This window comes from Rhododendron vialii, chromosome 3a (genome assembly GCF_030253575.1).
Source record: "Rhododendron vialii isolate Sample 1 chromosome 3a, ASM3025357v1".
Classification (NCBI taxonomy): Eukaryota; Viridiplantae; Streptophyta; class Magnoliopsida; order Ericales; family Ericaceae; genus Rhododendron; species Rhododendron vialii.
In genome coordinates this window covers 21,944,035-21,970,435 of record NC_080559.1, presented here as the reverse complement: position 1 = coordinate 21,970,435, position 26,401 = coordinate 21,944,035, and the positions used below count along the sequence as shown (strand labels likewise).

The window sequence follows — 26,401 nt, the reverse complement described above, 5'->3', positions numbered from 1 at the left end:
ACTCATAGCTTTAAAAGCGGATAACGTACCAGTTACAAAAGTCTGTCTATCACCACAGAATTTAATTTCCGACTCACCCGGTATTTTAAAGACAACTTCTTTATTAAAGCAATCTAAAGATGCATGATGTGTAGATAAGAAATCCATTGCTAGAATAACATCAAAATCAGACATTACTAGAGGAATCATATCAACTTCTAGATTTCTATCACACATATTCACCACACTTGGGAAAAGATACCCCAACTATCACCACTTCTCCAACGGGAGTAGATATCGCTAAAGCAGTGTCTAAAACACATTCAAATGCACACTAAACAAGTTCGACACAAAAGAATGCGTAGAACCAGGATCAATTAAAATTTGTGCATTAACACCAAAAACCATTAAAGTACCTGTCACCACGTTTGGAGTTGCCTGGACATTTTGTCGTGTCATGGCGAACACTCTCCCTGGTGCTATAGTTCCACCCGCTCCACCACCCCGACGAACAGGCCTACCAACATTCATTCCACGGCCAGCCGGAACACTGCCACTAGAAGATGCACCTGAAGCTTGTGGTTTCGTGCAATGAGTTGCAATATGCCCCATTTTTCCACATCTAAAACATTTAAACCCTTTTCCCGATTCCGGACAATCTCTCATGCGATGATCGGGCGACCCACACCGATAACACTGAAAAGGAGTTCCACGTCCACTTGAACTACTCCCCCTGCCAAAACTTGGCTTACTTGCCTCATAGCTTTGACTACCTTGCTGTTTTCCCTCACTCTGACCTTTCAAATGTTGAAATTCTCCTCCACCTCTATGGAAAGCGCTTGATTTTCCCCCCTGGCTAGCCTGCCTCGCCTCGAATTTACCCTTTTTTGATTGTTCTCGTTTACTAAACATCTCTTCAACATCCTTGCCAATCTTCTTTGTTGTTTCAATCAAATCCGCATAGTCTTTTTCTTTATAAATCATCATTCTGGTTCGAACATTATCCTCCAACCCACCTCTGAACCGTCTACTCTTCTTTTCTTCAGTATCCACCATATCCGTAGCATAGGCTGAAAGAGCATTAAACTTGGCTTCATATTCGGCCACCGACATACTCCCCTGTTTAAGATTAATAAAATCTGCTTCCTGCTGGAAACGATACGTCTCAGGACAGTAACGATCATTAAAGGCCCTCACAAACCTTGCCCACGTAATGACTTGTGGCACTGGTGGCTGAATGCCTGGTAATGGGGCTGACAGCAACCTCTGACTTCCCTCCCACCATATTAAAGCTTGCCCTTTCAAGGTGAAGGTCGCTAAAGTCACCTTCTGTTCATCAGTTACTCCCATAGCTATTAGAACTTTCTCAACCGTTTTCAACCAATCCTCTGCCTCTTGAGGTTTAAAAGTACCCTCAAACTCCGTTGGATACAACTTCTTGAATTTCTCTAGTAATCCAACATTCTGATTAATCGGGGGATTAACCAGAGGTGCAGCTTGTCATTCAGCATACTGTGCTAAAGCAGCCAATAGTCTATCTATATCCCTAGCCCCTACCTGAACTCTTGCCGGTGCAGCCCTAGTAGCCGGATCTGCTTGCTCAGGATGGGAAGAGGCTTCTTCTTCCATTTTCCTTGCCTGTTGCAATTCAATTTAACAACAGCAACAACATATACTATTTTATCATGTTAGATAAACCAACACTAAACTACTGGACAAAATATGATTGACTCCTAAATCCACTGCTAGATCGCCACTCGCTCAACGACTCTCAGAATCTAGATAAGCCTAGGCTCTGATACCAAGTTGTCACACCCCACCCCGGGCCAGCACTCAAATGAGCCTAAACCGACGTGAGGGTGCAACATTAACCACCAACCAGTCCTATAACTCAAATTCTAGCAATTAAGTTAACCAACAACCATTTTATTGATAATGCAAAACTTAACATTCTTACAAACACAGCGGAAGTCTTAAGAAAGGATTAAACTATACAATAAACCAAATATAAACATAGGCTGCACTACATCCCTATCTACAAAATTTTGCCAAACTAGTCCAGCCTTCCCGACATGCTACCCTAAGCGAGCGTACAACTCCACGACGATCAGCAGTGGATATCTACAACGCCTGCAAAACTGGATTCCAAAATGGAATCCAGGAGTGTTATGAGACATGGATGCAATTCCATATTAAAGGTACAGCTAAAAGATATATCTCAACCAGTCAAACAGTGAACCAAGCAATTAAAAGCAACACCGGGCACACAGCCAATAATTTAAGGCATAAAGCCTTTTGGCATTAGGCCAATCACAGGGCACACAGCCAATAGTTTAAGGCGTAAAGCCATATGGCATAAAGCCAATCACGGGGCACACAATCGATAATTTAAGGCATAAAAGCCTTTTGGCATAAAGCCAATCACCGGGCACTAAGCCAACAATCAAGTTCAATTCAATATAGAACAACATCTATGAATCAAACACTCACCTCGTACTCCAAAAGAAAGTACAACTATGGTTTCAGTGCTCCTTGATTCACCGACTCGTCACCTATCCACAAGCCAAACATTTTAGTATAGAAATACTTGAAAGGCTTTAACAAATGCATTAATAAAGTCCTGCATCAACTCAACTATATAGCAATTGCTGAACAAAAGTAAATTCACCAATTCGTACCCAAAACCAAGAATTCCACAATTTCACACATTATCAACAGAACCACTGATCGATTTCTGACTATAGAATTCTATAGGTTTCAAAGAATACTACAAGACCACCACTACTAGCAAGAAGACTTCTAGTACATCAATCTAGATATAAAGTTTGTTCAAATTGGACTCCGAATGACTAAGATATGCTCAATTGAAATTACACATCTAAAACAGAAACTACAGTCCCAGCAGAACAGTCTGCGATCGAATGCTCATTAAAAATCACATACTCAATCTTTTCCAATAATTTCAATGCCAAAACAACACCAACTGATCAAGGTTTAAGACTCATGAGAACTCATAGTCAGCAAGTATATTTAACTATGACAAAATTGATGAAGAACACAGCTACAAAACCTGCCCAGAATTTCAGAATCACCAAACTATTAACTTCGGAACCAAAACTGATTTTGCTTAGACCAAACTAAGGCACAATCTTTACAGATTCAAAAAGATATACAAGTCTAGTTTCAGAATCAATAAACGGTGCGTAAAACCGATACCCGAGCAAGAAGTTATGCCCATTTTTCCAACATGTGTCTGGGCTGTCTGCCCAGACACGAATCAGACACCAGTTCGATTCATGATTTTTATCGTTTTCCATACTATTCAGAAAATTCTGAAATTTTTACAGCATAAACTACACTCACAGAGGCATCTACGGTAAAATTATCAGAAAATAACATGATCGGCACATTGATGGGAAAAATTCGTCAAAAACAGGACAGATTAACTACTTTCTCAAAACACAGTTAAGTATAACCATGTGATGCACGAATTTTCTGAAATAAGACTCAATTCCAGCCTTAGAAACCCTCTCCCATGGTTCTAATTCAGAACATATTAGATACAGAATGGAAGACCTAGCATGGAAAACATGAATTTCAGTATCTAAGAAGATGAAAATTACCTAATAGGCTTCAATTCAAGGCTAACCCTAATCCCTTTTCTCTTCTCCTTCTTCTTCCTCCGCTGACCCCTCTCTCTCTCTCTCTCTCTCTCTCTCTCTCTAACGTTGAAACAACCCTCCTGATGGGTTTTCTTTTTTTTCTTTTGTTTTAAAAGAAAACACACACACACACACACACCACCTCAGCTCACACACGGCACACATGCACACTCTTAAAGAAAAATTGCACTTTAGCCCTTAAAGTTATTAAATATAATATTTAAGCACCTCAAAATAAAGGGTGTTACAGCAAAAGACTCCTTTGCACTCATCTTAGTTGATTCCAATTCCCGGATGGTCATCTTGAGCTGAGCATTGTAGCTATACTGAGCGTTGAAAGCAGTGCCAATGTTTTCCCATGTTCTTCTTTTGGCAATGTCGAGTGATAAGAACCATTAGAAAGCGGGACCGGCGAGGGTTTGCGGGAATAATTGAGCCATCGCGTCTTCCTCAACCCTGTGCAGTTTCATTGCACCATGATAAGCCAGCAGGTGAGTTTTCGGATCTCCGGTCCCGTCGAACTTTGCGAAGTCGGGCATCTTAAATCGTTCGGGCAACCTTGCATTCGGGAATGGGCAAAGGCGATCCATGTCTAGCCCTCCTACTCATTTCCGTTCAGATTTAGAGACTGCTTCTTCCAGTTTTGCCATTTTGGCGATCAACTCAGCCATTTCTGGGTTTAGAGCTGGGTTTTCGACCAGAGGGACTTCTTCGGCTGTGATTTCCCGCTCTCACCTTTCACCGCCTTCCCCTCCTGCTGCAAGAGGAAGTCGCTCTTCAATTAGGGTGCGAAGATTGGCCATAGAGGCATCAGCCAGGTCGGCCCTTTGCTGCATGATGGCTAGGTTGTGCTGGGGATCTGCCAACACAGCAGCGAGATTCGGGGGTGGGACATCTGCCATGGCTAGAGTTTCTGTCTTAACAAGTTTCGGCAATGCAGGCGGAGATGGAGTAGGCGGAGGGGACTCGTGTGGAGTAGTCGGTGGCAAATCCTCCCTTGACAAAGTACAGACCAGAGCTTCCGTTGTGACCGACTGAAAGACGAACCCCAAATCAAATCTTCAAACGGCCTCGGTGGACGATCCCAAGTAGGTTTGGCTCTTGATTTCGGACCCTTGCTTTGGTATCAGCATGGCTAGACAGCAAAGTATAAGAGCTCAGTGATAACCTGCAGCAATTTATCTCAAAAGAATTGACGGAATGGAAAATGCACATGTCAACGTCATCGGTGTCCTCCTAGACTCTATAACTAAAGAGAGTCCATCTCATGACATTCTGAAGTTGCCGAGAATCCTCGGATAATCTTTCCGACAATGTGTCCTTATTTGAATCGACTGGTGCTAAGAGATATCAAAATAGACTAAGCCTTCGACTATTCCGCTTTTGAAGTTTCAACTTTTGGAATCAGAACAACTTGGCACAGATGACGTGATACTTTTTAACCGACGTGGCATAAGCAGCACTGTGCCAGAGCCCGAGTGGTGTAAGTGATTAGCACTTTTAACCTGGATGGTGTAAGTATCACGGCATTGTCTCCATTGTCCCTAGTTTTCTGTTTGAAACTTCGATCGGGCTTTTTAGACAAGGACCTAGCAGATATCAATTTCCCAGAGTCTCACTGATCCAAGGACTTAGAAGAACTAGTAACATGCAACATCTGGATGCATGACTCGTCATTGGGCCAAGGCAACGTCAAACAAGCACAAGACAAAATCAACAAGAGACAACCTAAAAGCTGCCGTAGCATGCTCCTACGCAAGACGGTATGAATGTATGTACAGGCATGCGATAGGAAAAGCAGTAACACGTAGACAGTTCATGGGGTTAGATGCAAATAATCCTACATTGCGGGTTCCTGTCCTATGTTGAAAGGTTCTAGTGCTTTTATACGCGTGTAAAGGCTGGTTTTGATTTAGGGGGTTCCTCTGACTAGAGCTGCGATATACCTCCCATTACAACGCGTAGAGCAAAGCAATGGTCGAAAGGTAGTACGACTCATCATCGTCCAAGGTTGTTGGGCGTTTGAGGACCCCAGGCTCAAAAAAATTGTGCCGGTTATCCAAAACACCTCAACGGGGCTGACCAACATCGATGCGAACGAAAGAATGCCAAAGGATGATTGAAGGAGAGAGAAACGCAATGTTCGAAAAAAAAAAAAGAAGCCTTTTGAAGTTTGGCTCACTTTTATTGATTAACACTTGGAGAAAAACTACACAAGTGAACAATAGTAAAAGCCCCAGTTCGGATTGGTCGGATACTGAGATCCTGTTACGTTACCATTCTGTTCTTCAGCAGCGCGGAGCTTACTGTTTTGACAGACTTTTAAAAAATTGTTCATTTATGTATTAATTGCCAAATGTTAATCAATGCAATGAGTCCCCAACAGAGTCGTCACTGTGGGCACACGCCCCAAAATTTTCAATTTTCGTCTTAAAAATCGGGTGCGCCCTCTTTCGGGAAGCACGGCGAAACGCTTACAATTCAGAGTCGCCACTCGAGTTTTACGGTGAAACACCCAAGGAACCGAACTTGAAACGCTTGCTATGTTGTTTGATTTTGAAAAGGCGTAGACCGATCCGTCGTCACCTTCGATATCTGAGGTTCGGGAGCCAGGTTACGAGAGGGGAAGGATTTTATGGCACCCCTCTCGCCCAATCCGAGGATCGGTCTCTACTCAGGCATTTTGTAAAACATTTGCGTTTTTCTCTCATTAATCATTTTCAGCCAATTAGGGTGGGGGAACAGTTAAAGGGGATTAAAAACTGTGACAAGTTGCAGTTATGTGACAAAATGTAATGAATGATGCTTGTTGAAATAGATAATAATAGATTGAGAACAAGCACTTGAGTATTTCAAACAAACTGGAGCACACTGTCCCAAAATGAGACACGCAAAGGGAGGCTACATGCACTGGCCAAACCACTGCATGTAGGGCCTACTTGCGTGCGCCACCCGTATACTGGCGTGCGCCAATAAATCTAAACTCACAGCTCTTTTTTCCCAACCCTCTGGGCTCTGGAAGGACCAATGCACACCCAGGGCAAACCACACAGTTAATATGGCAGAATAAATGCAGTTACAGGGAGCAGAGATAGCTTTACAGCAATAAAATGAACAGAACGCCCCATAAACAGTGTGGGGAACATAAATGGAGGCCGAGATTCAACTGCCATGCAAGGACCAGCCACTGGATCCATTGGAACTGTCGTACGCCAGTCCATAGACTCCGTATGCCAGTTGCAATATTTGGTCAGTGCTTAGCTTCACATGATCTGGGCTCTGAAACATGACCAGAAGGATCCCAGAGGCCCTCCAAAGTAAATGAAAGCAAACATTAATATGTACAACTACGCAGCTTTAGAGTACAGAAGGCAGTAAACTGGTTATTAGCATGCAATAAGGTGATGAAACGAAAAGATAAACAGTAAACGGGTGATTGATGGTCCCCACGCCAGTTGTGCTCATGCTGCCATAACTGGCGTACGGCTTATGGCTACTGGAGCGCGCCACTTATTATCACACCCGATCATTAAACCTTTGCCAGCTTCGGGGCTAAGACTGGTATTGATTACCAGCCTTAACCCTGCTAGCACCCCTCAGGGGTCAGAACATGATACAAAAACAAAGGTGGTATACCTTTAAAAAGAGAGCTTGATGATGGGTTTGAGCTTTACACTTAGGAGTTTGGTGGATGCATGAAGGGTGAGGGGTGTTATGGGTGTATGGAGAAATGTTTGCTTCCTCTTTCAACTGATGGAAGAAGTGAGAAAGCAAAACAAAAGGGAGAAAGAGAGCTTGAATGCCCTTTATGAGTCTCAACCTTGTGAACCCCTTGCATATAAATGCAAGGGGGGGTATTTATAGCCAAAGAATGACTGAGAGAGGGCCAGTAACCTGCTGGTTAAGGGCTGGTTGGGTTAAGAGGTGAGCCTCCCATGCATTAAATGCATGGGACTTGGGTTGAAAGGTGGTGTAGGAGAGAGGGGGAGCTGGCTGCACAAGGGTAATCATCAGAGGACTATAGACTACGTCTAGGTGGCCACAAAAGTCTCGAGCACGTGGTTGAATAGTGATGTTTGACCGACTTTTGACTGGCGTGCGCGTATAATATACCGACGTGCGCCGGTGGAAGCTGAGTCAACGGTCAATGACTGAAACGTGGCAGTTGACCGGCGCACGCCAGCATAATACTGGCGTAAGCAAGTATGGTTTTGCTGAGGCCATTTGGTTCTGGCTTGAAGGGTCTGGGCAGGACTCGACAAAGGTTTGAACGTGGTTTAGGACGCTCAAAGCTCAAACACACCATTAGCCTCGGGGTGTTCTTGACCGTAATCATCATTGGGGAATCAAAACCCGTAAGTAAGCTGGTCTAGACAGTCCAAAATAGGGTGTCTACAGAGAGAAATCAAGAATTTTGAATGTTTGTTTTCCCCGACTGTACAATACAAAGAGAGAGAGAGAGAGAGAGCAGTTGTAGCTCAACGAGAAAGAGGGAGATTTTTTTGCGTAAATCGAAAATGAGAGAGAGAGATGGTAGTTTTTTTGATAATGAAAGTAGGGATGAGGGCAAAATAGTCCAATATTTGATTTCCAGTCATTTGGCATCACTTTCCGTCCAAATTCCTAACGGATTACACACGGTAGGCCTCATTTGTTCAGCGAATGGTAATTAAAAGGGGTTAAGTGTTGAATTTTATAGTTAAAAGGGGCAATGTGTATCCGGGTGGTAGTTAAAGGGGGTTCATGTAATTTTCCCTATATATTATCCAGCAATTTGCCTAGTTAGTATATATATAGTGAATTACTAACACAAAAGCATTCAATTACTTCCTCATAAGCTCAAACTCAAGACGTCTATTATTACTACTACAAAGGAAACACCCATTGGGATGAACAACAGTTATGAAAGCTGGTTCAATTTTCTATTTTATTATTATGTACTTGACTATATTCTTTTCAATAAAACTGTTATACATATTTTCTTCCTCTATACGTGTGTGTACTAGACACTAGTCCTTTAGAAACTTAGGTAGACAACCACTTGAGCTACATCCAAGGTTGTCGTTCTCCTTTAAGTATTACTCCATATAGGTCTTTGTTTGGGATTTTTTTTACCTTTAATCTCCTTTCCGGTATGGTCAAGGCAAACCATTCACGCTAGAACTAGTGATTAATCCCAAGAATCAAACTCTCGTCGTATGTGGAGAGCAAATCCACCAATCAACGGGACCAACCCTCGAGGCTTGGCTTCCTTGTTTTCTAGGTAGTCTTTTCGTCACAATTAACTGAGACTCGACCAAGTAACGGACAGCCATACCATAATAGGCAAACAGGAGCTGATTCGATTTGTCTTTCCTTTTAGGTAATTCCAGAGTGAAGGGTATGCGTTGGCAAAAGGCCAGCTCGTGTTAAACTTGGACTCGATTTCGAAGGCACTTCTGTATACTCGTAACTGGGTGGCCCAATATATTGGGCCTAAGATTGGAAAGGTAAATGTAGGGGGATGAAAACAATTGATGCTTTGGATCACCTTGGATTGCAACGGCTTATTCGTGCCTTTTCACCGGAACCCTAATTCGTCGTCTGAACCCTAATCTGCAAAATAGACAGAGGGTGAGCGCACCTTTGCCTCTCGTGGCAAAGGCCCTCCGATGGCAAAGTTAGTATCACGTACTAAAGAAACTCAAATTATCAGTAGAAAATATCGATTAATGCAATGTATTGCGTACCTTTTGCCTCTAGGTTTACCTCATATTTATAGATTTTCGTATGCTTGTTGCCCAAGCATTCCAGTTGCCATAGGATTCCTAACTCGTATAAGAAACCTAGGATATCAAGGATTCTCGTTTCCTTTATCAGTTTATTAGAAAAGAGTCCTCTTCGGATTCTTTTCCATAAAGAACCGAACATCCCATACTCGTTGGGTATCTTTCTCAGATCCTATATTCTTGGGATCTCATCCCTTAACGGAGTACCACTATTTCTGGACCCTTCCAGAGTGTTCCCTTTACTCTAACATCTGATTGGATTTCTTTCTTTGTTCGGCTGTCTCATCGCCGAACAGACTGCCTGGACCAATCACTTCACATGTAACTGGTCCTTTATCAATTATTTGGACCATTGCCATTCTAAGGAGCTCTCCTTCTGTTCAACCTTCTCATTGCCGAACAAGCTACTTGGACTAGTGACTTCTCATGTTAACCGGACCTAGTGCCAGTACAACCTTCCTGGACCAATGACTTCTCATGTCACTGGTCCATTTTGCCGAACATTGTCTAGCACCATGACTGTCCTGTCTATATTCAAACTATGGTCCCATGTACCATATGTTCAGATATCAATTGCATTGCTTTCAATCCGTCATCTCTCGTATCACGTGCTTGGTTCTTACTTCATCTGTTCGGCTGTATCATAACCGAACAGTCTGCTTGGACCAGCTACTTCACATGTAACTTGGTCCAATGTAATCGGAATGTCTCTATCTGCCAAACAGTCAGTTTATACCCATGACTTCTCATGTCATTGGTCTTTATCGTTGTTCAATGCACTGACCGGGGATCAGTCATGTTCAATTTCTCACGTGTTCTTATACACCACGTGTTCGGCAACTAGATGTACCTGTTCGGGAATACCTCCCTACAGTAAAACTGGCACTGTTAATCAAAAGAGTAAAATGAAGAATCAGTTTATAGACAGAATTAGGTGAACAATTTACACATCACCAGAACAAGGTCCACCCAGTAAGTTATTGGACTGAGCTCCAGTCCAGATGTGTGCCATTTTTGGGCCCGGCCAGGCCCACAGTAATGAGCGGAACTATTCACCTTTTAGAGCTCACCGGTAACATTCACCATGTCGAAATTCACATTAATCGGATATGATATGATATGATATGGTATAGATGTCAAATATTGCCATCTAGTGTTGCACACTTCTTTTTTACAAGCTTAATGCATTTGAAATCATATTAGACGGTGTTCGATCAACGTGATTTTCGGTATAATCAATGCTTTTTGCCGGCTCTGCAAAGTAAATGGTACTGATCATTATTGTGGATCTAAAAATGGTCCAAAATTAGACACAATAAGTTTAGGTACACTACTTTCAACCACTACACTATCCACTACATTTTTTGCAAGGCCCACCTCGGGTCTCAAAGTTTCGCCCCTACAAATCAAGAAATAATACTTACCAATATCCGTTGAAGCTGATTTTTTACAGGGCCCCATAATATATTATTCTAAAATTTATGAACATTTTTCTGTATCTTTTTGGGACTATGAATGAGCCTCACAAAAGATGTAGTGGATGGTATAGTAGATGAATGGTAGTGTATGTAACATCTCAATTAGACCGGACTAGAGGAAAGGAAATTGGACTAGAGCTCAGTCCGTTAGTTATTGCTACGAAAACATTGTTGCGGCATTTATTTTTGATATATTTTTTGGAACCATTTTCTTTTGTTATTCATGTCTATTAAACGTTACCACAGTAAATAAAAGTTTTTTTTTTTAAGTCATACACCTGAAACACGTTAAAACAAGTAGGGCTGCGTAAGGTCCAGATCGGATTGGAATTCATATGAATCCATTCCTAATTTGTGAGTTACGGTTTTTTGAAAATAAACTATACAGAATAAATATTCCCATGATGGCTTGCACTCCCTTCTAGTTTTTCAAGTTGTCTGATTCTTCAATTTCCGTCTCTGGTAGTGGAAAAGGTATAAATAATTTTTTTTGTTTGGGGTTAAAAAGTACAAAAATTCAAAATGATACAACCAACCAAATAGCCAAAATTGGGAAAAGAAAAATAACAGTTGTACAATTTGAAGAAATTATTGAGTCACAAAAATGGTGATAGGGGACCCAATTGACTTGACTTGTGAACTCTGTTTCATTGGGTAAATTAGGGCGCCCCTAAACAAGAAAATTAGCTTTTAAACCAAAGGAGACAGAAGCTTTAACATATCCATATAGTAGATAGCTGTCAATAATTTGATCCAAAAAAAACAAACTGTGTGCTAAGTTATATACCCACGTACGAAATTCAATTCAATTCAAACCAAACAGATATTTTTTCTTGGGTAATAGCCAAAAAGAAATTTACTTCATCTAAAAAAGATTCAGCCGGATCACTAGTTTAACCAGTATTATTAGGTATTGGTCGATTTGCATTTTGATATGTGTATTGAACTTTATTGTAAGGGGAAAAAACCGAAATGGTCCCTGTAGTTTAGTGTTTGTGTCAATTTGGTCCCTGCAGTTTGAATTGACTCGATTTACACTATGTATTTTCCATTTTGTTCCAACTTGATCCAATTACTAATTGTCATTAGCCTCTGTTAACCCTAGACACAAATGGGTCCATTTTCTAATGAATTACCGAACCCTTTCTTCTCTAGTCTCGTAGGCCTAAAGTCTTTTCCTAAAAAGCAAAACGGAGTTACTTTTTCTAAAAATCGGGTTCTCTTGCCCGTATTCTTTTTTCTAAAATAATTGAATTATTCTTCCGATATTCAAGAAGTGACCAGACACACCTAAACTCTATACTCGGTGGAGACTCTAAATTTTTTCTAAACCCCTTTTGTGGCCCGAACTATGGCCGGATCTTATTCTCCTTTATCCGGAGATATGTAGGCAATTTGATGAAAGCTCGGTCCCTTTTTAAAATAAAACCCACTTCATTTTCTAAAATTCAAACATTTTTCAAAAATATCCGAACCCCTTTTATAGAACACAAAAACTTCTCATTTTTCCTTTCTTTTCAATAACCATGTCGCAATTCATAGGAATCGGATCACTTATCCAGGCCCTAATCTCTCTCACTTCTTCCCCCCGAAGGCGAACGAGACACATTTTGGTCGAAAGTAAAATCCCGTGTGTGACAAATGGAGAATGGAAGCCATGAAAAAAAATGGAGAAGGGAACAATGAGGCTCTGTGTTTTGGTTCAGAGGTATATTAGGGTAAGAAGAGAATGGCAGATTACGGTTTTAACCCTAAAAAAGGGGCCCATTCGTGTCTGGGGTTAACGGAGTCTAATGGCAGTTAGTACTTGGACCATGTTGGAACAAAATGAAAACTACAGAGTGTAAATCGAGCAAATTCAAACTGCAGGGACCAAGTTGACACAAACACTAAACTACAAGGATCATTTCGATTTTTTTCCCTTATGGTAAACTCTCTTTTCCATCCTCCTTAATAATAAGAACCGCATTGGGGGATGCCATTTTTCAATTGGGACAATTTTGCCCTTTAATTTATGGCATTTTACCAATTGCCCAACGTGTGGGGCAAAAGGGTCTTTTCGTCGTGAGGGCCACATGTGGATTACATGTTGCCACGTAACTAGATTAGGTTTCCCTATCTCTTCCTCACACAACGTCACAACCCACGCGCACATACGTACAGCAGATTCGACGAAGAGAGAAAGAGAGGAGGAGGAGGAGGAGGAGGAGGAACGATCGCCGACCACCACCGAGCCACCCATCCCCAGCGACGACCACCACCGCTCCCAGTAGAGCCCACCACTTTAATTTTGCCCATTCTACGAATTGCCCAAGGTATTGCGTGTTGTGCTCATCTCCATTCACAACACCTCTCTCTCGCCTCCCTCTCTGTTCTCTCTGTTCACTTGCTCTCTGGCCTTCCGATCCAGCGCCGCTGCATCGCACCACCACACTGCCTCTCTACTCCGTCAACGGCATCGCCATCGGGTATCTTTCTTTCTGCTTCTCTCTTCCCCCGTTTTATCCATCTCTTTTTTTCTTTTTTTTTGGGGTGGGTTTTGCTTTCGGGTTCTGTCGATTTGTTGATGTTGTTGTTTGCCCGTTCACTTAATGCATTGCCGCCATTTTAGTGGGTCTTTATTGTTTCTTTTTTGGTTTGGATCATGTGCGTGCTCTGTGCATGTCAGGCTATGTTAGGGTTTTGGGTTTGGTCATCGATTTGTTGGTCATCTGCTCGAAAGGGTTGTGGGTTTGGGGTTTCATCGTCGGCTTGCTGGTTAGTGTGTTTGTCATTGATTATTTCGCTTTTCGTCTTCTCTTCTCATAATGGTGGTACGTCGGAAAGGGATCGAGAAGGCCTTATCTTTTTGAACCATGATATAATGTATAAATTTTTTCAGCTAGTGTGGTTAATTCGAAAATCTGAACGAAGCTTCAGTTTCAGTAGATATCCAAGAGCCTTATATCCTCCTCCTAAATAAAAGGAATGGGTTTCCAAAGGACAATTTTCAATTTCGGACCAATTTCGTATCACGGCATCCAAAGATTAGTTTAGTGGTGAACCTTTTTGTCCAATTTTTTTTTTTTTTTTTGCTTATTGAACTGGATTTGTTATGTTTTTGTAGAAATTTTTTGAGCTGCTGAGGAGAGGAACTGCCGAGGGTCATGATTCTGCAATCAAATGCTTGCGGACAGCGGTTGTGCCTTGTGCCCTCGATGCCTGTCTGGTATGCTAACAACTTTCTTTTCCCCATTTTTTGACTTGGGTTGTAATATTGGGCTAGATTTAACTATGTGACATGGGATCCGCCTACTTTAGGTTAATACTTGCATTACTGGAAACTGTAATAACCTAGCAATTACGTGTCAAAACGTTGCTTCCGTAAACATTATACACCTCGGTTCCACAACAGGGAGCTTATCGATTAAACAAATTCCAATGTTAATCTGTTACTTATTTGCTCATCATTTTGCTTAGAAGAAAACAAACAAATGTGATGAGCTCAAGAATTAGAAGCAACGGGCCTTTAGGTAGACAAAATGTACTAAAACTGGTCATAATTTTCATCCTCCTAAATAATAAGAACGGGATTGGGGGATGCCATTTTTGGTCCAATTTTTCCAATAATGTCCCCGGAGGTTCCAGGCTGGAGGGTTTTGGGTGTCTAAAATCGTAATTTCCCGTGGGCTTGGGGTAGAGGACCACATGCTGCCACGTAGCCAGCTTCCTCTACCTCTTTCTATCACACAACCCACGCACACATACATTCGCGGATTCGACGAAGAGAGAGAGAGAGAGAGAGAGAGAACGATAGCCGACCACCACCGAGCCACCCACCAACGCCGACGACCACCACCACCTCCGGCGACCACCGGCGCACCCCTTCCCTTTCGCCCATGTCTCTGTTTTTTGCCCTCACACAACACAGACGAACAGAGAAAGCGAAAGCCGAACAAGTTTGGAGACCGAAAGAGGGAGAGGTAGATGCAAGATCTTGGCATCTTTCACGCTATTTCTGGAGTTTTCTTACGCGTACATCTCTTACTCTTTCAGTCCTTCTTGCTGTCTTTTGGGGTTTCGTTTGAATTTTGTTTGTCTTTTCTGATTTGCTGGCTTTCCATGTCTTTTTTATCAGCATGTTTTTCTTGGAGTTTTCCCCTATATAATACCTTCCTCTCCCTGTCTCTGTTGCTATTTTCTGGGGTTTCCTTTGAATTTTATTACTTTTATATGATTTGTCGGCTCCGCAAGTGTTTGTTAGTGCTAATTTCTCTGGGTTGGATGTATGTAGCTGTGATTTTCGCCCAGAATTCGTCTTAGGATGTGAATAGCTGCGTTTTCTGTTCAGAATTTGTCTTTGGATGTATATACTTGTAATTTCCATTTGGAATTTGTCTTTGAATACAGTTTAGATGGCTTAAGGGATTTGTGGTTAAAATGTGTTTCCTTCTTCCCCAGAACTATAGTCTTGGTTACAGTTTGTGCATTGAGAAAGTCTGAGTTCTTTGAGTTGGATGTATATACCTGTGATTTCCGTAGGGATTTTGTCTTTGAATGAATAAATTTTGTATTTTTGCTACGAGTTTATATGTCTTGAGGACTTGAGGGATTTGTGGCGCTTGTTTTGTCAATATATTGCAATTATCGATTGTCAATTTTATAAATTGATTACTTATTCAGAGTTTTATATTCTATGCATATGGAATTTGATTTCCAACTGGAATTTGTTTTTAAATATATAAAGTTTCTATTTTGCCTGTCAGTTTAGATGGCTTGAGAGATTTGTGTGCTGATGTATTGTGATTATCGATTGTTGATTTCATAAATTAATTAGTTATTTATGGTTTTATACTCCGACGCTGTGGCAATACAATTTCTGTTGGTGCGGTGAACTCATGGAAAATAATAACATGAACTATTTGTAATTAGAGCTGTTTGTGACACATTGTTAAATGTGAAATATCTATCCCATGCTGCTTTTAATACCAAGGAAATGGAAGACATACAGTAGGTTTCCAATCTCATACGAATTTATGGAGATTTGTTGTCTAACTTTGTGAATTGAGTCTGTTGATTTCCATATAGGATGTGTGATTTTCACGGTGTTTTGTTTATGATTTCTTTTTATTTGCATAGAGATGGAATATATGTTCATGGCAATGGGCGCCTAAAAAACTTTAAAGGCAGTAAGCAGTTAGTTGCTTTTTCTGTTTGGTATATCTATTGCTTGAATTTCTGTTTTAATTATTAATTCAAAATAATTCCATCTGTTACTTGTGGCATTTTTATTTTATGTCGATAGTCGATTCTTTTCCATTCATGGTTTTATTGAGTTAAATTATACATGTCGATGGAAGCAAAGGATGGTTTTCATAACATCTGTATCTGCATTTGGTGTTGTTTAGATGGACTTTGTTATGGAATATGCTTTAGAGTATTTATAACGTGCAAGAGTCTTCTATTTTGTCAACCATTGTGGTGTAAACTTTGGTAAAAGCATACCACATGAATTACAGAATTAGGAGGTGAGAGACGGTTGTCCTTTTAAAGTGACACTCTATTAGTCAATTGTTTACTAAATATAGTTACAAGTTTAATGTTTCAGATTTTAGACTGAAGTACATACATGATGCAATGTACTTGAGTTCCAATTCATTGGAAAATTTTAAGTGTGAAACATTCGTTTACTTGTTTCCTGTGTCTAAGTATGTATGCAAAGATGGCTTTACTCCCTTTTCCCAATAATTGAGTCAATTGCTATGCATAGTCACTTCATGATTGAAAACTGATAAAGGGGTCTGCAACATTAATTTGCCTCAAAAGGGGCAAAATGTCTGATCATCAGGAGGAAACTTTGAAACAGTTTGTAGGGCGGGTTACTTTTATTGAATTTAAATTTCCGCACTATTTCAATTGTCGTTGATTTTATTAGTTTGTTTCCCCCCCATTTTTACTTGGGTTGGTTAAGAGTCATAACTTGCCAGATTCACTTTCTCATTCTATTTTCTTCTCTTCACATTTCAATTTGGCTTTCTGCCTAACTTTTTGTTGTCCTCCTTCCATTTCGCCTTTTAGATATGTCCTATGGAGCACCAACACACCTACTTGCTTGTTGTATCTGTATTGACACTGGGGCACATGTGACATGCTTCGACGTACAAATGGGGACATGTATGAGACGCACCATGGTTCATCCAATCAATTTAGTTATTTTTAACCAGGGCACACTTTGGGGACAGCCATAGCCATGTCTGATCTTGAACCTGAATGGAAGCATGACAAGGATCAATTTATAATACTGAAAGTTCATTTTGAGGATATGAAATCCAAAGATATAATGAAAAAAGTACGAATAAATTAATTTTGATAAAATAACTCTTGTTCGACTTGTAATATTTCAAAAGGAAACAATAAGAATTAGAAAGATATTAGTTATGATCGTTTCTGGATGTAATGTTCACATAAGTAACAACTAAATATCAGTACATGTATACAAAAAATTTACTATGTTCCCATTTATTTACAATTTTCTTGCCCCGTATCCGTATCAATGTTCGTGTTTGAGGAGCTTGAGATTTGATTGTGATAGACAAACATATTTGTTAGTGTTAGCTTGAAAAAATTGACTGTTATATCATTGTCAAGCTGTAGAATTACTTGAACAGCTTTGAAGATTGTTGTCGCTATTTAAATTGTATAATGCTTTCTGCAAATGCCTTTAAAGTCTGTAGTCTATAGTTCTGTCATCTGTGGTTGTACGTACTTTAACCATGTTTGTGGTAGCATGCATTTATATAGTGGAGTGGATAGACAGCGATGCATGTATGGAATATGTCATCGCTTGCGTCTATATGGAAGTGCAATGATTAGTCAAGGAAATCTTAGTTGTTCATCGCACTGCCTTACGTTTCTGTAGCATGCATCAATTGGCAGTGCACTTCCTCTGCAATTATCACAAGTCAATAATTTAAATTTTAAAGAGCTATTTTGGACTCATTTCATGCCCGTGACAAACTTCGATGAGCTTACCTTCCTCTTCGTCGAGTGTATACATTTCCAAGTGCAAAATTCCAGAACAAAGGTATAAATATTTAACACCTTTATGGTTCTAATTGTCTCAAAAAAAAAAAAAAAAACACCAAATTAGCACCTTGCTTGTTTTCAGAAATGCCTTCCCTACTCTTGTTTAGCTGATTGTCTTTATTCTGCTTAAACCAGCAAGGAGATGCCACAACTCAGTCTCATTCTGTGACTCCATCTACAAACACAATTTCGAGGGATGGATCAAATGGATATCAGTCAACACCACCAAATCATGTATGAGATTCATATTGGGAAAACTAACTTTTGTTGTGATATCTTTAGTATTGTAAATATCCTATTTTGTTGTTTTTCCTCCCCAGTTCTCTGGACGATTTAGTGTAGAGGGACTGAAGGGATTTGATCAAATGGTGCTTGATTATCTGCAGCAACCTTCAAACTTGTGAGTAATTGATTGTATGCTTGTGAGAACAATTTATGTTTGCAGTTGACGGGAAAAAGGGGTACATAGGGATGAACTGTCCCAGAAGCTAAAACTTCCTATGGAGAAGATCATGTATTCTCTCTCTCTCTCTCTCTCTCTCTCTCTCTCTCTCTCTCTCTCTCTCTCTCTCTCTCTCTCATTATGCACAATCATGCCCTTAATTATCTTTCTTATTGTTTTCTTGCCAGTGAATCTATCAGAACACTTGAAGAGGAAGGGTTGATATACAAACAAGACATATCACATCTATATCAAAACTTGTTCCATTCAACAGGCATGCATTCGTGCTATGCACGAAGGAGCACCTAGTTTGTTATAAAATTACTCAATTACCTAGAAAACAAAAGATTTTTACCTTCCTTATATTCAATGTCCAATTCAACTGAATAATACTGTCGATAATGCATTTTTTCTATTTTCCTCGCCTGCATGTGGGTGTTCTTTCTTTAGAGAGTTTTTCCTTTCTTTCTTTCTTGTATTGGTTGAGCTGTTGAGCTTGGTTATTTCACGGACTCTCACAATTGATGTAGTGTCTCGGATTTGTGCTCTGTACTCATATCTGCTGTAAAATGATCTCTTCGATCGATTGAAAAAAAAGGTCCTAAAGATTTATTAAGTAAACTCTTGAATAGTTGTTACATTCATTAAGATAATAATGTTTGGACAAGGCACTTAGTGATATCCGATCGAGCTAATTTTTGGTTTACTTGTACTACTCGATGAGCTCTATGAAGTGAACATTTTCAATCATCGGAGCGAGACCATAGCAGCGGAAATTTGTCGTGCACAATACATGGCTGTGTAGCACCGCCCTCCAATCCTTATTTTAGGGGCTTTAGATTTTGATTTTGCATTCTCATTTTCTTATATACATGAAAAGACAAAAAAATGACCCTAACCGTTTTAGTAGGACTGCAAACGAACAGAGCCGCTCGAAGCTCGACTCGTCTCTACTCGTGACTTTAACAAATAAGCTCGAGCTAGGGTTTTCAGCCAAATCTCATCCTTATACCCAGCCTTTATTGTGCATGTGTGATTTATTCCTTTCGGTTTGGGGTAATCTATCTATGTTTTCCCTGTGGAATAGTAATTGGTTTGGTATAAATACCATCAAACTTGTTGGATTTTAGCAGGCCTGTCCAGAAAAAGCCTGTGGATCAGTTGAGTTTGCATTTTAGGCCCACATCCACAAAGTAACAACATGGGAAACAAATCTAGGCCACGTGCAATGACCCTGTGCATCTCCCGTCCCATAAATCTACGCCACGTCCAACATTCATTTAGTATTACAGACGTTGTACTACTACACTTCAGCCCCACCAACGCAAAAGCCATTTCTGTTCCAACTGGGTTTTTGCTTCTCTTTCTGATTTTCATTTCTCTGAGTCAGTTACAGATCGAACAGAGCAAAACACAATTCCCAATTCCAATTCCCATTTCTCCTCACTTCACAACCCGCATTTGTACGGACACCATCAAACAAACAACCCACCCACCCAAAAGAAAAGAAAAGAAAAGAAAAGATCTCAATCCACTTGGGAATTCCCTTGGAACCTAACTAATACTCCTATCATGTCCCAGTTTCGAGACCCGAATCCGACTCACCACCCCTTCAAGCTTTTCGTCTCTCCCGCCACTGATCATCTAACAAAGTTCTTCAAATGGGCCGTTTTGATCGCCCTACTCGCCTCCCTTTCACTCGTTCTCTACTCCGCATTCACCAGCCCCACCGGGTGGTTCCCCTGCCCCGACTACCACGCCCCGACCCGAAACACCACTCATCTCTTCAACGAAACCCGCAACATAAGTGTCGGCCCCACCAACATCTCCCACATCGTTTTCGGCATCGGTGGGTCTGCGAAGACGTGGACCCACCGCCGCCGCTACAGCGAGCTTTGGTGGCAACCCGACGTCACCCGCGGCTACGTCTGGCTCGACGAAAGACCCGACCCGAACACAACCTCGCCCGGAAAGTCGCCCCCGTACCGGGTCTCCGAAAACTGGACCCGGTTCAAGCACTCGAGTTCGCAACCTGCGGTCCGAATCGCCCGGATTGTGTTGGAATCGTTTCGCCTCGGGTTGCCCGACGTGAGATGGTTCGTGATGGGTGACGATGATACGGTGTTTTTCACTGACAACTTAGTTTCGGTGCTGTCGAAGTACGACCACCATTCGATGTACTACGTGGGTGGGAACTCCGAAAGCGTGGAGCAAAACGTGATGCACTCGTACGAGATGGCGTTCGGCGGCGGCGGGTTCGCGATCAGCTACCCACTTGCGGCGGAGCTGGTCAAAGTGTTGGACGGCTGTATCGATCGTTACTACAAATTCTACGGCTCTGATCAGAGGGTGTGGGCGTGTGTGAAAGAGATTGGGGTTTCTCTCACTAAAGAACGTGGGTTCCACCAGGTATATGTTGTGTGTTTGATTTTGTGATGTGTTTTAATTTACAGTAACTAACAAAACACGTATAGCTCTCAATTTCGTTCATATGTTTCCGCTCTCAATTCTGTTTTGCGCTCACCTTATTAGTATTAGTATTAGTACTAGTACTACTTTTTAAAATGTGAATGTGTTTTAACACTCACACGTATTTGCGCTCTCACTCATACATATTTGCGATCTCGCTCACACACGTGCACGCTCAAGTAGTTACTATAAGGTTGGTATTGGTTTTCCGCATGGCGATATGGAGGCGTGGAAGTAGGGGATAGAGTCCGCAGTTTGTGCCGTCATTTTACCGTCCATACCGGTGTGATATGGATACCTACCTAGACTCTTTTTTTCTTTTTTTTGGCAACGTGGAGTTTGTTGGTTGGCCGTGTTTGTTTGTTTGTTTGTTTGTTCCAACGTTGAGATCTTCTTCGTGATTAAAAAAGTTTTAGTCAATTCACGAGTGACTTGTGGAACGGTTTTGAAAATTCGTTGGATGTACAGTAGTAATATTCTAGCTCACCTAACAATCACTTGTTTGTGTGATGCATGTCCACGACCAAGTACTACTAGGTCTTACTGGAGTAGTAGTATTATTTTTAGTTAGTTACCGGGACATCACGTGACGTGACGCAACAATGTAACAAATGGATAATCACTTGATTAATTTTGTGGGTTTCAAACGTTCCCGAAAACATAAGAACATAGTAAGTTAGAGAACGTTATAAAATCCTATTTTAGCTTGTATTGGTTGGTTTTCAAAATTTCGTAGGCATTGCATTGTGTTTATAGTACCCTACGAGTATTTGATGATAAATTAATAGGACTGGACTGGTTTTCACGTTATAGCAGGAAGTAATCTTCTTTTGTAGAAAATTGGAGTACAACGGAAAATGAAAAATCAAAAGATATTGAGCAGGCTCTCAAAATATGTGAAGGTTCAGTACAGTTTTGTGTGTACGTACTGTACTCTTTTCTGGTAGAGAGATTTCTCGGTAAAGAAGAGCTAATTTGTTCGAATCGCACAATAGTTTAGGTTTTTTTTACATACGTACACGGGGAAACAAGGTGTTAATTAAGGTTCAACAATCATATAACAGTTTGATAAATGCAGTAGTGCCTTTTAGGAGACGTCGTTTCCTTGCGGTACGTATGTTGTTTGGAGTATTGATTGATTGATTGATTGATTTAATGGTCATGAGCACCGTCAAAGTAATGGTCTAGTATATATATACTGTATTTCATAATCACCGATTTTATCATGAATTTGTGGTTACGGAGTTCCACCTGGTTGAGTAATCTTTTTGTTGGTTTGCAGTCTTCCATGTCACAATTCCGCTGTCTGAAGCAGCAATCCAATGCGCTCAACTCCACTGATTTTTATCCCATATTTAAAAGTTGTTGGCCTAAACTCTAAGACCCCGTTCGTTTTAGGATTTTTGATTTATAGATAATGAGTGTAAAGAGAAATAGAGTTAATGATTGAAAATAGAGATAGTGATTGGAGAGATATATAGAGAAAATATGAGAGTAATGATTATAGAAAAATAAAATAATTATTAGAATTCAAAATCCAAAACCCTTAAATGAATGGGGTCTAAAGCATGCATAAGCAAAATCCAAAGATTTGCTTTTGACCTTTTGATATCCTCAACCTAACGCGTCCCAAAATCCACATCGTCAGTTTACCCTTGTTTGGTTCTTGTACAGTCAGATACTACCGTTCTACCTTTGAACTCATTCCTGTACTGCGAGGGTTAAGATCTGAGTCACATAATTCGTGTGCATGTGCAGGTGTGGGAGCGTGAACACAAACGTAAAAGCGTCTTTAAAACACTTTCCTACTAAAATCCACGAGAGCAAAGGATTGAGAGCATCAGCTTTGGACATTAGGAAGGATAATGTGACAAGGTTAAGATTATAAGCAGAAAGAAGCCTCCTTTGGCTTTCCCTTTTACTTTTCTCACTTTTGTTTTGTCTCTCCACAAGTTTCCAACCACAGAACCCACAATCTTGTTGTAGTGTCCGTCCTAGGCTAGGGCCACTTTCAGTCCTTGGTCCACACCCCACAAGAATAAAAGCGTTTCAACATTCCCATTCAGTCAACTAGTAATAGTTGGCATCGTCAATTAGTGCAGTACTGCAGTGCCTAACGACTAATTATTCCATGCCGCTGGGCACCACATGGCGGTGCTCCAAACTCTTCTCCTCCACACCACACAAATGTATGGTAAAGGAAGAGCTTGGGATACTACTTGGCAATGCCCCAGGGGCATTGAATAATTTTTCGTGCCAAACCCAGTCTACTATGCAAATGTTAGTTTTGACAAGGACAGATTTGAACTAATTACAGAGGAGTTTTATGCATCACGGATTGTTATTATTGTTTGTTTAACAAGTTAAATGGTACTGTTACTTCTGTTAATGATTTCAATTCTTATGTTACTTTTTTCGCATTGTGAAACCAATAAACCAAAAAAATCTACAGATTGATGTCAGAGGTGATGCATATGGTCTACTAGCAGCTCACCCAGTGACACCCCTTGTATCCTTCCACCACCTCGACTCGGTAAACCCCTTGTTCCCTGGCCGAACTCAGCTCGAATCATTGCAAATCCTGATCCAAGCATACCGCATTGACCCAGTCCAAACCCTGCAGCAAAGTTTCTGCCATGACCGTAAGCGGAAATGGTCCATTTCCGTCGCATGGGGCTATACTGCCCAGATTTACCCCTCATTGTTGGCTGCAAAGGATTTGGCGACGCCTATGCATACTTTTAAGACGTGGAGGAGCTGGAGCAATGGGCCATTCACGTTCAATACCCGGCCCGTGAAGTCCGACCCGTGTCAGCAGCCGATTATTTACTTTTTGGACGAGGTTGAGGAGGTGGGTCACGGTCAGACCCTGACTAGGTACAAGGTGAATTTGGGTGAGCCACAAAAGAAGTGTGGCTCATCCATAACGGCTGTGCAAAGAATTGTGGTCTTAGCATCAAAGATGGACCCTCAAGAGTTGGTGGAGGTAATTCTATTTTCCACTTTTCTTTATCTTTTCATGGATAAACAATTTTGCAATAATTGCTCCCAAAATATTTCTTCTAAACTCATCGTAAGAAACCCCATTTATACGAAACACATAAAACATCATGTGTCGCTTAGTTTAGACACGATACAAATGTTTTTCCTGAAATGTCTTTACTACCCTTGCATTTTTCCCAAACTTTCTTCTATAGTAATGGCTAAACCACTGCTATAATTTACGTATTTTTGTCTCCGAAACAAGACCTGTGATCTTTCTCCTCTCTTTATCTCGCTTACGAGTATAAACTAGCACACAAATATTTGGTTTATTGTGCACTTCAGCCCGAACCACTTACACACGGGATATTGTCCACTTTTGAACCCGTAAGGTGTTAATTTGGTGTTGGCCAAACCACATGGTAATGTGTGATTAGTTACCCATGTAATCTTCGTCTATTGATAATATGAGTGACATTTTTTTCCCCCCATAAAGAAAGGTGAAGCTTGTATTGCTAATATTGGCTTCGATGGTCAAGTACTGACACCGAATTAAATTATCAACATTTTTTGATTAATTAGTCAATAAACGACTAACCAATATTCTATGCGAATGTCAAATGATTATCAACATTTTTTGATTAATTAGTCAATAAACGACTAACCAATATTCTATGCGAATGTCAAATGAGCAGGGGCCACGCAGAAGGTGCTGCGAGATTGGTGAAAGCTTGAAGAGAAACACCATGAGGGTAAGGATCAGAAACTGTAAAAGGTGTGAAACAGTCACTGTTTGAAGACCGGTCCTCATTTCACAAGCTGTGTTGTAAATAATCTGTTAAGTAATTTATACACTCAAATCAGTCTCCACCATATAATACGCTGTGTATTTTGGAGCCTGCTCTAATTTTTATAGGGGGGAATTTTCTTCAAAGCTCTCGGATTCTGTGTTTCTAAACAACGGCTGTTGCTCCTATGCAAGTTTCCATGTTCCACGGCTATTTGTAATAGGAAGTTGGGGGAGCGAGGTTTTTTCTTTTTATGAAGGGGATGACACACGCATTAGTTTTTGGAATTCAGGTGAGCAAAACAGAGGAAAAAATTTGTAAAGATTTTAATTATAAGACTCGAACTCAAGCATCACATTTGATAGAAAGTATCAACTTCATGTATGTCAACTTTGCGCACGCTCTAATGCATTGAGCTTGTTCGTCAAAAAAAAAAAAAAAAAACTTTGCGCAAGCTCTGATAGACGTGAGACAGTGAGAGTTGGTTTGGTGGAGTTTGCACTTCTTGATACATGGCCATTGAAAAGGGGACTAGTTGTGTTACTATAGGAATATGGTCTTCTCCGGTATACAATTTTGTGCTAACAGGCCCAGCGGTGGGGAGAAAAAAAGGTATGGTTTTGATAACAATGGCTACTACTCTTTCTATCTCTTTTTAAATGTTCACTACGGTTCTGCATGTCATTTTCAATGGCTTATATATATCTCTTGATGTATATTATGTTTTACATTTTTAAAATCATTATCTTATCGAAATAATTGAGATCTATCAAAGAATATTCATATTGTATATTTTTAACAATATACATTGAGAGATATAAATAATTGAAAATTGCACGTAAAACCATAATGAACACTTAAAAAGAGATGGGAGTATAACTTTCGCCTCCCATTAAAAAATAATGTGGCTTTTGAATAGACAAAAGAACATGAACAATCAAATTTCAAGATAATTGGCAACTTCAAAATCCCCCAGGCAGTCCCTATAATGACAAAGAGGACAAGGGTCCCTTAATTAGTGCGTTAATGCACTACGGGGTGTAGGATGTCTCAGCAATCAGCATGCTCAATCAAAAAAAAAATTCATAGTGATATGAATAATTAAGTTTTTAGAGTATGCAAAGTGGATCATTCAGGGAAAAAAAATGAAATTGATCGGATATAATTAAAGATGGGTTAGCACAATCAATATCTACAATGGGAGCTGATGTCTTGATTTTTTTTCCCTTCAACAAGCAGATACATCAATACTTAAATCCTCCATGTTAAATATGAGAGGAGAAACGTTTTATTGAAATCGATTATGAAACTGTACAATGAGGCCTTTATTTATACAAGGGGAATGAGTCTAATTATGGAAGGAAATCATCTCAATTATAATGAAATCATAATCAACTACAATCAAATCACAATCTCAATATCACGATATTATTTAGTATATGCAAGGATTCTAACACTCCATCCTAGCACTTGTATCTCCATATTTACATCTTGTTAGCATAATATTAGTGTAATATTATTGCTGAATATTCACGCTTCCAATGTCCAGAGGGCATTTTCCCCCCCTTCTTGGGTGATGTTAAAAGGTACTTGTGCTGGATTTGTAAGTCATTCCTTGTATGGGCTTTCAAATTTGGAAGAAAGAAACTTAAATTGTCGTTCCTATGTGCATAGCTGCATGCTAAAAGTTGTGAATAGCGCATGCTAATTCCTCGTAAAAAGATGGTATATAATGAAACAATCCTAGTCTACCCAGCTCCCCGATAAC

The 26,401-nt window shown here is 40.4% G+C and overlaps 3 protein-coding genes and 1 long non-coding RNA gene across 4 annotated transcripts; 3 read left to right on the top strand and 1 right to left on the bottom strand.

The window, feature by feature from the left end:
• Positions 1–291: 291 nt before the first annotated feature.
• On the bottom strand, positions 292–2,940 carry LOC131321211 (uncharacterized). Its single transcript, XM_058352214.1, has 2 exons — positions 2,470–2,940; positions 292–1,617 (listed from the first exon to the last, which is right to left on the bottom strand). Exon 2 carries the CDS (start codon positions 1,327–1,329, stop codon positions 292–294), a length of 1,038 nt encoding a protein of 345 aa, XP_058208197.1. The 5' UTR covers positions 1,330–1,617; positions 2,470–2,940.
• Positions 2,941–12,962: 10,022 nt separating this feature from the next.
• LOC131320441 (uncharacterized) lies at positions 12,963–14,096 on the top strand. The gene is made up of 2 exons (XR_009198235.1): positions 12,963–13,355; positions 13,994–14,096. It is a non-coding gene; the product is annotated as an uncharacterized LOC131320441 (long non-coding RNA).
• A 3,724-nt stretch (positions 14,097–17,820) lies between these two features.
• LOC131320440 (replication protein A 32 kDa subunit A-like) lies at positions 17,821–18,716 on the top strand. The gene is made up of 5 exons (XM_058351151.1): positions 17,821–17,950; positions 18,088–18,186; positions 18,273–18,352; positions 18,398–18,466; positions 18,583–18,716. The coding sequence occupies exons 1-4, from the start codon at positions 17,870–17,872 to the stop codon at positions 18,399–18,401; spliced, it is 264 nt and encodes an 87-aa protein (XP_058207134.1). The 5' UTR covers positions 17,821–17,869; the 3' UTR covers positions 18,402–18,466; positions 18,583–18,716.
• Positions 18,717–19,786: 1,070 nt separating this feature from the next.
• Positions 19,787–24,998, top strand: LOC131320439 (uncharacterized). The gene is made up of 3 exons (XM_058351150.1): positions 19,787–20,803; positions 23,316–23,849; positions 24,541–24,998. Exons 1-3 carry the CDS (start codon positions 19,967–19,969, stop codon positions 24,640–24,642), a joined length of 1,473 nt encoding a protein of 490 aa, XP_058207133.1. The 5' UTR covers positions 19,787–19,966; the 3' UTR covers positions 24,643–24,998.
• Positions 24,999–26,401: the final 1,403 nt, after the last annotated feature.